Source organism: Centroberyx affinis, unplaced genomic scaffold, assembly GCF_046629955.1.
Source record: "Centroberyx affinis isolate AG114_WGS23_722 - 3 ecotype Tasmania unplaced genomic scaffold, CSIRO-AGI_Caff_v1 ptg002079l_1, whole genome shotgun sequence".
NCBI lineage: Eukaryota > Metazoa > Chordata > Actinopteri > Beryciformes > Berycidae > Centroberyx > Centroberyx affinis.
This window is the reverse complement of record NW_027280407.1, coordinates 41,700-58,670: the sequence shown is the minus strand read 5'-3', so window position 1 is coordinate 58,670 and position 16,971 is coordinate 41,700. Positions and strand designations below refer to the sequence as shown.

The 16,971-nt window shown below is 43.8% G+C and overlaps 1 protein-coding gene across 1 annotated transcript; it reads right to left on the bottom strand.

The window, feature by feature from the left end:
* Positions 1-303: 303 nt before the first annotated feature.
* Positions 304-15,632, bottom strand: rel (v-rel avian reticuloendotheliosis viral oncogene homolog). The gene is made up of 11 exons (XM_071531426.1): positions 15,537-15,632; positions 14,995-15,033; positions 13,453-13,592; positions 12,736-12,884; positions 11,835-11,926; positions 5,542-5,682; positions 4,525-4,629; positions 4,088-4,306; positions 3,810-3,875; positions 3,584-3,664; positions 304-2,981 (listed from the first exon to the last, which is right to left on the bottom strand). The coding sequence occupies exons 1-11, from the start codon at positions 15,541-15,543 to the stop codon at positions 2,041-2,043; spliced, it is 1,980 nt and encodes a 659-aa protein (XP_071387527.1). The 5' UTR covers positions 15,544-15,632; the 3' UTR covers positions 304-2,040.
* Between the last annotated feature and the right edge of the window lie 1,339 nt (positions 15,633-16,971).

Below are 16,971 nucleotides of genomic sequence, written 5' to 3'. Positions count from 1 at the left end.
ATTTTATTGTTTTTTGTTTTATCTTATTGTTTTGTTGCTTTATTTGCTGTGTCATGATTTTATCTACTATTTGTTTTGTGGTGCTATTGTTTTATTATGTCACCTTGTCTTTTTATATACTGTGAAGCATAGTACAGTATAGAGGAAAAAGCCTGAATTAGGTTCACAACATTAATGCAACCTAACTCTCTTTGTATTGTGTTTTGCTGTAAAAGTCAAAGTCATCACCTGAAATGTTTATGGAAACATGTTATAAATTACAGATAACAATGACATATATTTGGATTTCCAGGTCATGTATACAATCTTTGTCGTATTAAGATGATAATTAAGTGCACAAAATGTGGAATAAAGACAGATTCCTTTTTTATTAAGAATAGATCATGTAAAAAAACCTCAAAAATACCAAATCTGCTTTAAAAAAGTAGTCATCAAAATAATTGCTTTCATTTAAGACAAAAAAACAAGCTTGTAGAAGGCATACAGGTATATGACATGTAGGTAAGCAATGAACGTTAGACTAAGCTAGGCTAGAGGTGACAGGGTCGCCTTGGAACCAAAGAGGACCATCCTGTAACCAGGTCACAGGCTTGATTCCCGCAACAACCAATAAATGAAATGTCCATCAATACGCCATGTGTCCCGCCAAAGTGTCCTGGAGCAAGACGCTGCACCCCTGCCTGCTCTCTGTAAGTATCTCCACGTAAGAGCGTTAGCTAAATGCCTAAAACCAAAAAAAGTGGCATATCTGATGAAAACAGCTGATCTGATCTGATATCAACGCTCTGAGAACTCTGGATAGCACATGTGATCGCTGGTATGACATAGTCATTACAAAGGAAATACACCACTGAATGTGCTTCCCCCCACTTCCTCAATGGAAATTTCAGTACCTTGCCATTTCTTGAGAGCTTCAGCACGATAACTGCTTTCACTCTCAACTCTGGCTAACATGTATGTACAGAGCGCACTTAAAGAAATGTTCCACTTCATGGGGGTTATTTGGCACTTGACCGCCATAGAAACCAGAATATAAACTAATCACCAAGATTGGATGCAGCTGGGAGGAGTTTGTATCGTTTTCACTTCCCATTCATTTGAATGAGCCACAAAAATAGCCTGAAAATTTGCATTTAACATGTTTGTGAACAGGTTCAACAACAGATCCCGCTTTAAGACAATAAAGCAGCTGTCGGTCCTTCATCATTTTGCATTTCTATTCTTGCTTCACACTAAAATTATTATTTAAAAATAAAAGTAGACCCAGTCTCCCAAACAGGGACTATCTCTCCTAAATACTATCCCTCCGCTATGTTGTCGTCTGTCAATAAAAATGCTATTTGGCGAAATTATGTTCTAAAATGTTGGACCAACAGTCAATTGAAAATCACAGCAGCAGGATCTGTTGTTGAATATGTTCACAAACGTGTTAAATTTCAGTTTTCAGGCTATTTTCGTGGCCTCATTCAAATGAATGGGAAGTAAAAGTCCGAATTCGTCCAGCTGCATCTGATCCAGTGATTATATTCTGGTTTTCATGGTAGTCAAGTGCAGAATAACCCCAATACGTGGAATATTGCTGAAACAGCAAATGCCTTGATATAAAATTGACATAACCGCTATCACAGTGACACACATAAACTGAGATCTGATATATAAATCTTTAACAAAGCAATAAAAAGTAAGCCCATGACAGTTAAGTCATCTGATATGCTGATGATAGCATTGTGGCAGCCCATGTTAAATAAAGTACTTTCAAAACCAGTAATATCCATTAACCCCCTTTCATTTGAAGATCAGCCACCTAACACACCCACAAACCATTGATTATTATATGTTGACAGTGAATCGAACTTGACCTGAGAGAGACTAAGAAAGCAGTACATTCACTTCTTAGAGCATCTGGATCTAAGGTTGGTTTGGAAAACATCAGCATGTCTTCTGATCTCATCACAGCCTCACGCGTGATTCATACACATACAAGTCCCAGTATTTCCTTGGAGCTGCTTGTGCTTTTTCTTGATAAACTTGCCGACTACTTCACTCTTTGTAGTCACTGGGCCGAGATTTGATCCAGTCGGCCAAAGATGCAAAGTGGGCATCGTGGGCCATGCCGTTGTTAGAGAAGGGGTTCTGCAGATTTTTGAGGGACTGCATGTTGCTGTTACTACTAACTTCATGCCTCATTGCATCCATGTTGGTGCCGTTGCTCATGGGCCGAGGGAGCAGGTTGGTGTAAGTGCTTCCTTGGCTGTCCATGGGGGATTGCATGAGGGTAGCGTGGCTCTCCTGTCCCACCTGGATCTGGGGCTCCTGCTTCAGCTGGAAGGTGGCCTGAGGCCCTCCCACCAGGTTCTTCAGAAAATCATCATCCCCTTCAATGCCCTCTAAGAAAGGGAAAGAGCCCCTTCCCAGCCCCAGGGTACCCCCTCCATCTCCAGGACCAACCCCGTTATAGGTGCCCTGGCCTGGATTGAGGGAACTGAAGTTGGTCCACAGAGTCTGGAGACCCTGGTTCTGGGTTCCTTGATGGTTCTGGACCCGGGCTTCAGAGACTGGCTCCTCCCTGTGGTGCTGCAATTGGAAGAGGTGCTGGGTCTCTGGTTGGGCCTGGCTCATCAAAGGGCCCTGGGGCCCCGGGCCTGGGTCCAAACACTGCAAGTCCCTCATGGAGAGCTGAGGGAGGATATTACTGCCGCTGCTATGCTCCACCCTCTGGGAGTAACCGGATCCACGGTTTGACTGCTGTTGCCTACTGATATTAGTGCGCGATAAATTGCCCATGGCACTAGAGTTGACGGTGATCGTATCCATGGAGAGCGCCGGGTTCGGGTTTGGCCACAAATGGTTTACAGGCACATTAGGAGCCTGTGTTGTCATCATTGCGCGCCGAGGGCCTGGCTGGTAGGGTGGGCTAAATACAGCGGGTTGCTGGTGCATCGCAGGTGTGGGCTGTTGCTTCATGTACATGTTGGTGGGGTCTGGTAAAACAAATAGTGATTTTTAGTGTGATAGGAGTGCAATATTATGCTTGTGTTTGAATCTTACCATGCTTTCAAACTGCCAGCAACTCAATCAACAAGGGCCGTTCCTTTCTTATAAAACTGAGCGATCAGGGAAACTTAGCCAATATGTGGATAGTCAAGCGAACTTTTCACAATCATTGGCCGTCAACAGCCATTTCTGTGCTTCCTCGTTTCCCTACCGATGTGATTTTAGTTCATGAACAATAGTTCCACCTGACAAGTGCAAAATGGATGAGAAGTTGATGACAGCCATTCAGAGCTTCCCAATAATTTCATTTAGCTTTTTCTGTTCATTTTCAATTAATGCTACCTAATGAGGGCTTGCTAGCTGGATTAACTCATCAAAACAATGTAACGTTATAACGATATACGAAAGCAGCAAAAAATACGATTTCCTTGTTCAAGACCCATCATCCAAGTTGCTTGCAGTGTGAACAGATGGTTTGATACTTTGCAAAAATTCTGCAAATGTTCATCAGATCTGGATAGAAGTTGATGTCAGATTTAAAATTGAGCTTTGCTAGTAGCATGGAGCAGAGCGTGTATAAAGTATTTACCTTTTCTCATGACTTGGGCCATCATGGGACTCTGTGACACCGCCTTTGGCCTGTTTGCCGCCAAACCAGCAAAAGGACCGGCTGAAGATCAGAAAGAAAGGCCAGAAAGCTTTGTTACACTATATGCATTGATATACTCAATACACACACACACACATACATGCAAATAAGCACACATGCAAGCACATGGGATGAATCTTCCTGTACTATATGCCGTAATTCTTACCGGACAATCCCGACATCTTCATCAAGTGCTCTCTTCTCCGCTTTTTCTCATTGCAGCCGTACGGATCTGCAGAAAACACAAAAATAATCAAATATGTTATGTTCATTATAGCATCAAGGATGTGTGGCAATCATATATGGTCGGTCCAGGTGTGCCAAAGTGAGGGCTGAAGTATCTGAATAACCTTTTCACTTGGTGGAACTCGAACTTGTCTTTTCACGTATCCCTCCTCAATAAACACAAATAATCCCCCCCCACATCATCATCAACCCGCTCACCTTTGTCATCAGGCAGATACCGGAAGTCCATGGGCTCGCTCACTTCCTGGTCGGTGGGCCGGCGCAGCTGCATGCGCACGGTCACGGAGCCCGTTATGGACGGGTCGTAGTAGGGCGGGGTCTTGAAGACGATGGCCACCTGCCGATGGACGTCGGCCTGGGAGAAGGAGCCCCTGGCCTCCCAGCCGTCGGAGGAGAAGAACCGCACCTCTATGTCGTCTGGAGGAAGGGGGGGCAGGGGGATGAGGGGGGTGACAGGGATGGAGAAATGAATGAGAGCAAGAGGAGATGGGCGCTACCGGCTGAATGGATGAATGTTTGGATCGATGGAGGGTGGATGGTCGGGTGGACGGATAGAAGAATAGATGGATAAATAAATGAGTGGGAAAATCATTTATAAAAGCATAACAAAGTGAAAATACTACACATCCGTATACCTTTCTGTACTTTGTCACACAGCAGGAAGACCTCGTCCCCGCCCTTGACGCTGCCGCAGTTCCTGTTGACTCGACAGATCCTCAGCTCAGCTGTGTTAGGGGCCCCTGATGATGCACACGCACAAGCAAACACACATAAAGTGTTAGACAACAGCACCGGAAAGTCACATCACGTACATACAGTAAGGTCAAATTTGCTCTTCCACTGTAAAGGTGTCAGTCTGTTGACATGAGAGCGACCTTCTTTTTTCTAGTTTGTTCGTGCACAGGTCTGAAAAACAAGCTGCGGCTCCGGCTCGGCGTTGCATCGGCCTCGATTTGGAAGGCGATGCTTTCAGTTTACGAGCCGAGCCTCACCGGGTGAGTCACATGTCACATGCCTGCTGACAGAAGAGGAAGTGCTCCGTGGTAACAGTGTTGTTTGAGGGTTTAGTGAGTATAGAGAACTTCCCCTTTCTCACTGTGTGTGAGGAACACCGAACTAGTTCACTGGGTGCAACATTTGAAAACAGTGTTGGGTGAATGTTGGCTGGGCGGTCACACACACATACACACACACAAGACTCATAACAAACGTGTGCACACACACTACTGGTACAGGTACATTCATATTGTTCTCTCGCACAAACTGCAGATACACACATGCCTACTTGTGCAACTTCTCAAATCTTCGAATCTCTGAATATACTATTATTATTATTATTATTATTAGAAGTAGTAGTAGTAGAAGTAGTAGTTGTGGTAGTACTAGTAGAGGTAGGGCAGTACTAGTAGTAGTAGTATCCTGGGTTTCAATAGAGAGTTTTAGTATCCTATGATGGTGTAAATGCTGTTTCCACCCTGACAAGAATAAAATCGGCTATTGACAGCTTTAATTCAAATCAGTATTGGTATATGCCTTCAAAAACAACAACTGGTGTAAACACACCTAACCTCGGGTAGCCTGTATTCCTGTGATAACCTGTGTAACTGTCTAGGTGTGAGCAGTGTTTCTGCAGGCGGAGCTCGGCCACTCACTGTTGTCGTAGATGGGGTTGGTGACGATGGGGCTGAGGGCCCGGCTGTACTGGCCGCTCTCGTCCTGCAGGAAGACCTGGATGCACAGGCGCACCACGTTCAGGTCGTACTCCTCTGTCTGCAGCAGCTGCTCCCGCGGCACTGAGGTCACACAAACACACACACACACACACAAACAGGTGTCAGTATCACAACCGTATGAAAGACAAACACAAATGCAGGTAACACTTTACTTGAAGCGGTGCTCACTGAAGGCATTATAAGCAGTGATGTAGCGGTAAATAAAAAGGTGGGTAAACTATGATGGTATGTCATCATCATAAGGTAAACAACCACCAATATAAGCAAAAGATAATTCAGATTTTCAGAAAAGTGAAAGCTTTTTTCCCTTAAAAGTCCCTATGATCAAAGAACTTATACCAGTTTGATATCACTTTTAATGTGTACTATGAATTTCTGTCATGAGGATTTAAGTCAGGTTACACCCCTCATTATAAGCCATCATAAGGCCTGTAAGCATGATAATTAATACAATCAGAAGATGAAATCAGAAACCCAATGTTCAAAAAATGTAATGGGTTGAATACTTTACGGAGCAACTTCATAGTAAATGATATTAAATTGAATGTTATTTTCTGATATTTGCCATGATTATATTGTGAGAAAAGCTGCTTGTAGTGCCTCACATTGCACTTGCAAATGCTACCAAGGACTACATATCTTTATTGTATCTAAACTGCAGCAACAAAATCGTTAGATAGATAGATAGATAGATAGATAGGTAGGTAGATAGATGGGTAGATGGGTAGATGGGTAGATGGATGGATGGATTCTCATGCTTGTCAGTCAAATCTGTAGGCTGTAGCATAACACGTCACAGATGTGGTTCTTCAAGCCTACTCAGCCTACATACTCATCTACACACACACACATACACACGCACACACACACACACACACACGCAAACATCACACACATCACCCGCAGAGGCAACATACACAAACACACACCTTGCAGTGAGAGCTCTTACTGAGAGACGCCCACGCACACACGTACACACACACACACACACACACACGCACCAAGACAAGGTTTTCACATCTGCCTACTTTCTCTTCCTCCATCTCTCAATTTCTATCTCTCTGCTCACGTTGAGGCCATCCCCGCCCACAGATGTGGCCGTGTCGCCACGGTGACGCTCGGTGACGTCACCGCAGGGTGGAAAGAGGTGTGTGGGTGTGTGTGTGTGTATAGCACAGGACTCTGTGATGAGGTGACCATGACGACTCCTGATATGTGACATCAGATGCCTATAGTATACATGTAAATGCAAAGAGTGACACTATACTGGAAATAGGGTTAGCACTTCATTTAAAGTGCATTGTGCGGCATTGCAAGCACATTATAAGCCCAATAGATGCATAACTTCTCTTACAATATAATCAGACACAAATCAGAAAATTACATTCCATATCATGACATTAGCTGTAGTGTTGCATCACACACTCAATTATTTGTATATTGTCTTTGTTGTATTATGCTCTGATTAAAACAATAATCAGAGCATGGGCTTATATTTGGTCTTTGGTCTTATAAAGTTAAATGTTACCATAATAGGAATAAGGCACTGTAATAATATAATATGGGACCTATGTCTGCACTGCTGCCATGCATTTTTTGTTAAAAAATCGAATTATTTTGACAAGACACAGGTGCTGTCTGACCGAATTTCACACTGAATTTCACACAGTGTAATTTGTACTCAGGCTCTTTACATTTCCCTATGAGACGTTCACATAGACGTATGTATTTCACACAGACAGGCCCCCCCCCCCCCCCCCCATGGAGCAGAGGCTCAGTGTCTTGTACAAGGCCAACGCAGCAACAGCATAGTGGGGATTGAACCTGCGAACTCCCGGGGAAGCGGACGGCAACAAACATCTCTATCAAGCATCTCTATTTTTTTCCGATTTCTGTTTGGTCATCAGCTTTGTTTGCTGTGGGTGGCAGAGACAGAGAGTGGAGAAACCGAAGGAGGGAGAGGGAGTGTATGAAAGTGGAACTGTCGAGAGAAAAAAAACATATCGGTGGAACATACTAAGTTGGTATGGGTTTGCGTGCGCGTGTGTGTGTGTGCGTGTGTGTGTGCGTGTGCGAGCGAGTGTATGCACATGCGAGAGACAGATGCCGGACAGGTGTAAGAAAAGTGGGTTGTGAGAGTAGGTGGAGGTGTGTGTGTGTGTGTGTGTGTGTGTGTGTGATGGAAAGAGAGCGAGCCCCGAGCTGCAGCTGCGGAGGACATGGTCACTGGCAAGGCTGGAATGAGGCGATGAGGGGAGGCAGTAGGGGGGGGGGGGGGGGGTCCAGGGGTAGGAGGGGGGTAGGTGGTAAGTGGTTGGTGTTAATGCGAATGTGAGAGTGAGAAAGAGGGGGAGGCAGGTGTCAAGCCTCACCACAAACAGTGTCTCCACTCGACTGTGTGACTCATGGCTTCTCCCGGGGGTTCAGGTGGTGTTTATCACCGAGGCTGAGAGAATGACTCCAGTGCACTATTTATATGATATTATATAGTTCTATTATATCCTATGAGACATTATAGTTATAGTATATAGTATTATAGTATAAGTAGTGTGAACAAACAAGACCATCGCCGAGAAGACTGTCAGCCTCTACCAGCCTCTACACTGCATTTTACACCGGGTCGGATTCGGCAGGGAAATCTGCTGTATTGCTTTACGGCACAAAAGGGACTCGAGTTCCTTTGTGCCGTAAAGCAATCCAGCAGATCTGCTTTATGGCACGAAACGGCAAGAGAGCGCTGTTCTTCCAGAGCAAACGGGGCTAAATCTTTCTGATCACTTCCGACATGTCGATCCTCTTCAGTAAAGCCAAGGAGAAAACAAACACGGCAGATATGGGAAGTGGGACATCCTCTTTGTAACCGAAATCAGCAGGGTTTATGGGAAATGTGGTCCTAAATTTGACAACTGGGATATTATTACTGAAATTGCAATTTCATTTGCATTTGTTACACTACACGTCACCGGGGAAAGCGACAACATTACCGCTATTTCTCATCCACAAAAATAAACAAAGAAATGAGACATATGCTCAATCATATGTGTAACCGCACACACACACACACACACACACACACACACACACACACACACACACACACACAACAGTCAATTCTGTACTATTACTATTAGAACTGCCGGGATGTAGACATCGGCCTGAGCAAAAGTGGACCAAGCGTACACGCAGGAAGTGAAGGGAGGTCAGGGTGTGTGTGTGTGTGTGTGTGTGTGCAAGTGTGTTAAAGTGCAGGGGGGGGGGCAGCTTATCTCTCCCACCACAGGAAGCAGCTGAGTTTCACAGCAGAAGTGAGCTGAAGAGAGAGGGGAAGGTTCGGGCCGTATTAAAATGGCACCCCGGGTCCCTCCACATCAGTCTATGGCGCAATGGCTTTCATCGACGCCAGTGGTTCTCAACGTGGGGTCCGGGGACCACCAGGGGTCCTTGAGGGCGCTCCAGGGGGTCCCCAGCAAACTGATGAATTGTTAAACGTCAGAGAATGTAGAAGAATGACTGTTTTGATCATAGTTTCTCTGTTATCTCTCTACCTACAATACAGACAGTCATGGGATTCTGGACAAAATCATATCTAACAATAACAAATATTCTCAGATTTGGGTCTGAGAGACAAAATCTCATCAAATAGGGGTCCGTGGCCCCAAATGTGGACTAAATGTGGGGTCCTTGATATGAAAAAGGTTGAGAATCACTGATCTACGCCTTGGTGTGGCAGTGCAACCGGCCAATCACATGAAGGACCATATCAAATCCCGCCTCCGGCCTTTTCCTACCTCCTGCCTACCGTTCTACCTTTTCTCCTCAGCTCTTATTACCATTTTGGACACTTCTCCATATATGATCATTCGAGAATCACAAGACTATTTTGTTCCATCCATTGTCAGTGCTGACTGACTCTTGTACTTCTCAGTATTGGCTGCTTATAATATTGCTATTGTAGCTTATTCTACTATTCCATAAGTCAGTAAGAACATCAGCTAAATACCAGACATTTTAAATATAGTGTTAATTGTCAACTTCTGTAATTCATACTCTGACAATACATAATCAAAAATGAAGATCCATTCCCCATTAAACTGGACAATGACGAAGCTCATGGCTCTTCATGGACAGAACACTGACCAGACGTCCTGTGTGACCGCTTCAGTGTTAGAGGCCAAAGCCTGGGTGAGCTGTCCGTTCACTTCCCTATACTCTCCCTTTCAGCCAGAGAGGCACGTACACACACCTACCATATACGGCCTATCCCAGCCCATTTGTGAGACTGAACAACCCCAAAGCCAGAAACACAGATATTAGACTCAAATTGGTCAGGTCTACAGTCTGGAACTGAGATGGGTATGATGGTAAAGGTGGGCGTGAGAGCAGCCAGCGGCATTTTCTAGGAAAACAGCACGATTTCCTGATACCACCACACAATAAAGCTCATTTGGGTATAGAAACTCTCCGGCCACAAACTCAGTCACCCGTCCAGTGACTAAAGATCAGCTCCAGACCTCATATCCGATGAGTCTTACTTCTGTTGTTTTGCTTAAACGTATTCATTGCTCCATCCCGAGACCACAGGAATAACTAAAAGACCCACTAAAAAACGAAACACTCTTGAGTGATGATAAGCAAATAAAACCGCATAGACGTGGTTAGATACTCTAAAGCTCGACAATGTCAGGTTTAGGGGGGTCCGTATCTCTATATTCAAGTTGTGTTGAAATTCCCTCTAATTGAGTGGGAATGAGACACAAGTTAAATTCTGGTTTCGGGTATGGTCACTTCCCCGCCCACACAGCAAGTGAGGAATCCAAACTTCAGTGTGAAATCCACACTGTCTCCTAAACAGCAGCGACCCACATCTCTGTCCAGAGAAAGCTGGACTCACCAACATTAGATCTTCTCCTCTCTCGTCTCTTTGGTATCTTTGGTATAAAGTGTCATAGACCGGCCGGGTTGGTAAACAAGAGCTGCCAACATGCAAAATTGCCTAGTGCAGCTTCAAAAATGTACAATATTCTCTCATATCTGTAACAGCCATTGGATAAGGGTCACCAAAACCTGTGCTATGTTAACGTAGATCAGCATCAAACACACACTATGTCTTTGAATAACAAAAAGCATGTATTTCCTAATTCATTCTCACCATAAACCGCCATTCCATTCAGGTTTATCCGCATGGATTTACAAACCTATAAAGCACCATACTCTACTTTTCTCATGATCTCTGCGAGCAGGGGGAACCCCCTCGGCCCCCCCCTCCCCCTTTTAATGAATCCTGCATTCCCAGCTCTCACGTGGCATCCTGCACTGTGCTGAATTGAGCAACTGTGACAAAGAATGGGGAAGTAGCCCAACGCCTGTTGTACATGAGAGCTGCTGTCTGTCTGCATATGGAGGACCGCAGCCTGAAAGCGCATTGAGGAAATGGCATTACTGTAGCCAGGGTGGTGGCAAAAGAGCGGGTTTTCAACTTGATATCTGGAAACTGTTGTTAACGGCACCAGAGCTGGGTCAACCAGCATGTGCAAACCATTGTTTGAAATTGATTTAAACCGCTTAATAGTAACAGCAACAAGAACAGTAACAGTAACAGGAACGGTAACAGCAGCGGTAACAACAACAGTAACAGCAGCAATAATAGGGTAACACTTTACAATAAGGATACATTAATTAAGGGTTAGTTAATGCTTAATAAACATTAACTAAGCCTTAATTTACTAAGGTATTCATTTATACATCATTTAATAGTTTATAAAGATGACTATTCAATAATGTATAAATTAATACCTTAGTAAATGATTAGTAAATGATTAGTAAATGATTACCAGACACTTTAGTTAACTGTTAATTAAGGGTTAGTTAATGCTTATTAAGCATTAACTAACCCTTAATTAATGTACCCTTATTGTAAAGTGTTACCAGTAATAGTAACAGCAACAGCAACAATAACAGCAACACTAACAGCAACAGCAACACTAACAGCAACAGCAACAGCAGACTTCAGATCGTGTCAGTTAGGTTGCTACCAATTCGCATCAAGTACTTTGTCTAAACTCTATGCCACTCATCATTTTGCCCCCCCCACTAATTTGCTACAGCTATCAACAAACGCTGTTGACGCTGACCTAAGTCTGAGCTGTAAAAAAAATCATAAAAGCAATAGATAGAAAAGTGATGGCAGTAGAGAGAGAGGGAGGAGGACTCACCGTTGAAGGGGTTGATCCCTCTGGCCACCCTCTGCAGGATGGCGTCTTTCACTTCCCTCCTCCTCACACACTGGATGCCCAGGTTCTGGAAACTGCACGAATGAAGCAACAGGGCGATGAGAAACGGGAGGGCTCCGGCACAAAATGCTCACAAAACGGTCTATGTTAAAACACCGGTGGCTCGACCGCATGGGGCCAGACCTGGGAGAGGCAGTAATTCCGAAAATGATTTATAGTATTCAGTTTAACAAGTACCAGATGGACTGAATAGGACAGTGCAATGAGTGCTAGAAAGCAGATTAAAACAAACACTAAAAATGATTTGCTAATACTCTTTGACCCAGGTCTGCATGATGAAATCATAAAGTAATCTGAATTCACTACTGTAATCCATGAGGGATTCGAAAAATTACACACATGAAGAGATACTGACTCATTCACACAAACTCATTGACACACATGCACAAGTACACACACGTTCGCACACACACACACACACACACACACACACAACCTCTTTTTTTTCTCTCTTTTACACAGCAAATAAGGGTGATGTCACTTGGGGAATTCCCACATTGCCATCCTCATCACAGAGATGGTTAGACAAATATGCTGTGTGTGTGTGTGTGTGTGTTTGTGTGTGTTTTGCTTTGTGTGTTCATGCCCCTATGTGTGTGTGTGTGTGTGTGTGTGTGTGTGTGTATGCGTTCCATCTGAGCGGTCACCTTTCTACACATGATGCTTTTCGAAACCATCAAGTGAAACATGAATTACTGTTAATAGAAATGATATCGCGTTGGTGGTGTGTTTTTGTCTTGTGGTGCGTTTATGTGCGCGTGCCAGAAAAAGAGATTTCTCGATTGCGTGCGGGACGCTAACGAAGTGGGGGGGGGCGACTCACGCGATCACCCTGCGGTCCGGGCCAAACTCGGCCTCGTAGTAGCCGTCTTTACAGTCCTTGCCCACCAGGTCGTGCGGGTGTGGCCGGTAAGGCTCGTTCTTCGTCACCAAATACACGCGCACCTTCCCTTTGCCACAGTAGTTCAGGATCTATGGAGCACAGAGAGACAGAGAGAGAGAGAGAGAGAGAGAGAGAGAGAGAGAGAGAGAGAGAGAGAGAGAGAGCTCCTTTAATTGTCATTTCTAGGTAGTAAAAGCACATGCCATACCTAGGAATGCGTGCATGCAAAATTATATGGAAAGACAGAAGAAGACGAAGAAGAAGAAGAGGGGGAAAATGTAATGCGAGCAGATGTGGCCGCACAGCTGCTCACTCCAGCTAACTGGCTGTGAAATTGTATAGTGAGCGCCCAGCACAGTAAGGCCTTGTTTATCTGAAAAGAGGTGAAAGAATGAAAGAAAGGAGAGGCTTCAGGAGAGTAAAATGTTGGGAAATGTTGAAATGTGTTGAAAACTCCAGACCAAGCGTGCAAATGACATTTAAAAACCATCATAGAAAGTATTTGAGGGTAAGCTCGGGATACATTTCTATGACTGATAACTCATCTGACTCAAATCCACTCCATAGATGATTTTAGATGTGTACATGAAACATGGAAGTGAGTTTAGGGGTGTGTGAGGTTCAGCTGGTGGAGTGCGTCGTCCTCCCCGTCCTCACCTGCAGACTGGGGTAGGTCCTGTTGTTGTCGGAGCTCCTCTCGCCCGGGATGCTCCCGGCCGAGCGCCCCTCGCACTTGTACCGGAAGCGCATCCCCCTCTGCTTGGGCTGCTCGAAGATCTGGATCTCCGGCTCGGCCACTGCGGGGAGGAGGAGGAGGAGGAGGAGGAGAGGTCAATGGAAAGATGTGTGTGGGAGGAGGGAGAAGGATGGACGGGGGGAGTGGCTGGTGAAGGTGATGATGCAAGCACACCCAGTTAACACAAATCATTCTCCACTTCTCTTTTTTTTTTTTTTTACCCGTTTGGAGTGGCAAGTGGGCGGTGTTTACAGATTTTCAGATGTTTGTCAGGTACTCAACTCACTTTCAAATACTTTTCAACCTTTCTGACCAGGAGCATCAACTCATTAAACCCTAAGGTATAGAACAGGCCTGTATCTAATACCATTTACCATCAAAACTTCAAAACCTGCTTTTATCAACTAAAATTCCAGGGACAAAGTGGAGCAATGACTGATGGTTGACATTACTATTTGGTCAATGTGATCAATTATTAGACATAGGTGAGTAAATTATCAGCTTAGAGGGAACATTGATCCTGAATGCTTCCTTATGTGATTTTTTTAGACATGGCAAATTGCTTGATCTTTGTTCTCCAATAGAATGACAGAAGCAGAAACAAATTTTGATTCACTCAGGCTAAGGAATGGCAAGAGCCGCACCTCGCCATACCTAACTGACACTCATGATTCTGACACATTGTTTACTCCTATAAGGCCAACCCCAGCCATTCGCCAGTACTATGTGACTGTCGTCTGATGTGAGGCAGCAAGAAGCAAAAGCTGCAACGAGAAGTCAGCCTCAGAGGAACTGAGAAAACGATCTGGGAAGTGTTGATTTTTTTTTTTTTTTTTTTTTTTTGCGTCTACTGTGTTGATCTTTTAATAACGCAAGAGTTGTGTGGACATGAGAGCAAAGTGTTTTAGCAGGATTGTTTTTTGGTTTTATTTGGTCGATCATCAGTGAAGACCAAGCAGCAGGGATCACTTTGAAGTTTTGTAGGTCAGTACATGGGACAAGTCATGTTACATTTCTGTCCTAATAAAGACATGTAGGTTTGGTCTTTCTGTCCTATTCTGGTATGCAAAAGCTGCTTCACAGTAGATGGAGAAGACGCTCAAACCGCAGAATTGAGGACACACACACACACACACACACACACACACACACACACACACAGAGCCGCACATTTGTAATCCAACACAATATAAACACATACAACACAAACTTCGAAAACTATAAAGACAGTAATTACAAGAGTCGCTCTCTGACTTTCTCTCTCATACACACACACACACACACACACACACACACACACACAGCAGAAAAAAAGGCAGTGTCACTTGCTTACCAATAAGAGAAATGAGGAAGTGAAAAGAGAGGGTGATATACTCAGTGATTTTCTTTGGCATTTATGAGCTTTGACTTGTGGAGGCAGGCAACTCATTTAGACAGTAAGAGAGGCATTGAAATGTACTTACTTATGTGTTGATCGTCCCCTGAAAAGGAGGGCATATGAACTGTGGAGGAAACATGTTGGCATATATATTACTTACACTTATATATTAAGTGTAAACACAAACAGTTGAAAAAAAAAAATATATATATATATAGGACAGTAATAAAAACATTCAAAAGGGATTATATTCCACATAAACTAGTATGTAGTCTTCATCAAAATCATTCTATTCTGCTCTAGTCGCCATGTATTTACTGACACTGACTCAAATGACAATGGCAATCATGCAACTGGGAGGAAGTGTTATGTTTTGTTAAAAAATTAATCTATTTGACAGACAATTTTGTCACATATTGAGCAACTGAAGAGTTAACCGCTGGTTTGGAATTCTACCTTAAAACCAGAAATAATCCTAATAATCAAAAATCCCACTTGAGAGTCAGTGAATGGTTTTTGAACATCAGAGATGCTGCTATTATTGTTATTAATCCCACTCATTCTTAACCTCCCAGTCTACCACCATCAATCACTACTGTTATTATAAAAAAAGGTGCTGCTACTCACCGTCCATGATGCACACACACCCTTATCACAGGTTATTGTCTGTTTGAGAACCCAGCACTGAATGAGTGACAGTAGACAGGAAGATTAATATTTGTACAGAGAGAGAGAGAGAGAGAGAGAGACACTAGCCTGGGAATTCCCCTCTCTCTCCGCCCCCCCCCCCCCCCTTCATCTGAATCGGACCAATGGGAAGCAGGGGTGCCTTGTGGCCACGTGCTGGGAGTGTGTAATCAGACCGAGAGGCTTCACTCCTGCCTGCTTCCGTCTTCGCTTACTGAGCCTTCAGAAACTATTCAGCCCCCCCTTGACTTTACATTTTTTTTTGTCACTGATTGACACACAATAACCCATAATGTCAAAGTGGATCTTTTTTAACTACACATTTTTTTAAAATTTATATTAAAAAATGACAAAGTGAAGAGTGAATAAGTGTTCGACATGTTTGCAGTGACACTTGAGTTAAGGCGTATCCAATTCCCTTTGCATGTTTGAGATGTCTCCACAACTTAGTTTGAGTCCACCTGTGGCCAGTTCAATTACTTGCATGTGATTTAGAACAAAGACACATGATGTGTCTATATACAGTCACACAGATGACAGTGCATGCCTGTGCAGAAACTACCATGAAGCCCACGAGTTCAGAGACAGAATAGACAGAGATGTGGGGGAAGAGTAGAAAACAGTTTCTGATGTTTTGGAGCACAGCAGCCTCCATCATTAGGACTATTAGAATAATACAGAACTATAATACAGAACTTGTAAAAAAGACTCTTCAGCTGTAAGTGCTGTTTGTCTCCCTCGCCCATGAACAGCATCTTTACTGTGCAGCACGGTGGTGGCAGCATCATGCTGTCGGGGAGGGAGGGGGTTTACAGCAACAGGGGGACTTGAAAGGATAGAGGAAGAATGACTTGAGCCAAATACAGGGACATTTCTTGAGAATTTAAATTAGGGAAATTAGGGGTGACGATTTACGTTTCACCAGGACGATGACCCTCAGCGTACAGCCACATCAACACCGGAATGGCTTCAGAACAAGAAAGTGAAATGGTGAACAGTCCAAACACTAAAACTGGATGAAATTAAAACATCAACTTTTTATGGAAATTAGAAGCTAAACTAAAATTGAACTCTAATTTGAAAATAAAATATGAGGATATTAAATTCTGGTTGTGGCCTCGTCCTTTTCTTGCACAAATTAGTTAATAGTTCAGTATTCATTGATGTTCTGATATCAGAGTACAGTTCATGCGCTGTTGCAGTCTGGTGGAGGAGACCTTACATGAGCTTCAACAGGATGTGAACGATCTTGACAGTTAAAAGTCTTTGGCTCTACATCACAGCAGCGACCACACTGCTAGAGCTCAGGGCATCTTGAAACACACACACACACACACACACACACACAGGCTGGGTCATTATAGCTCAAATTATG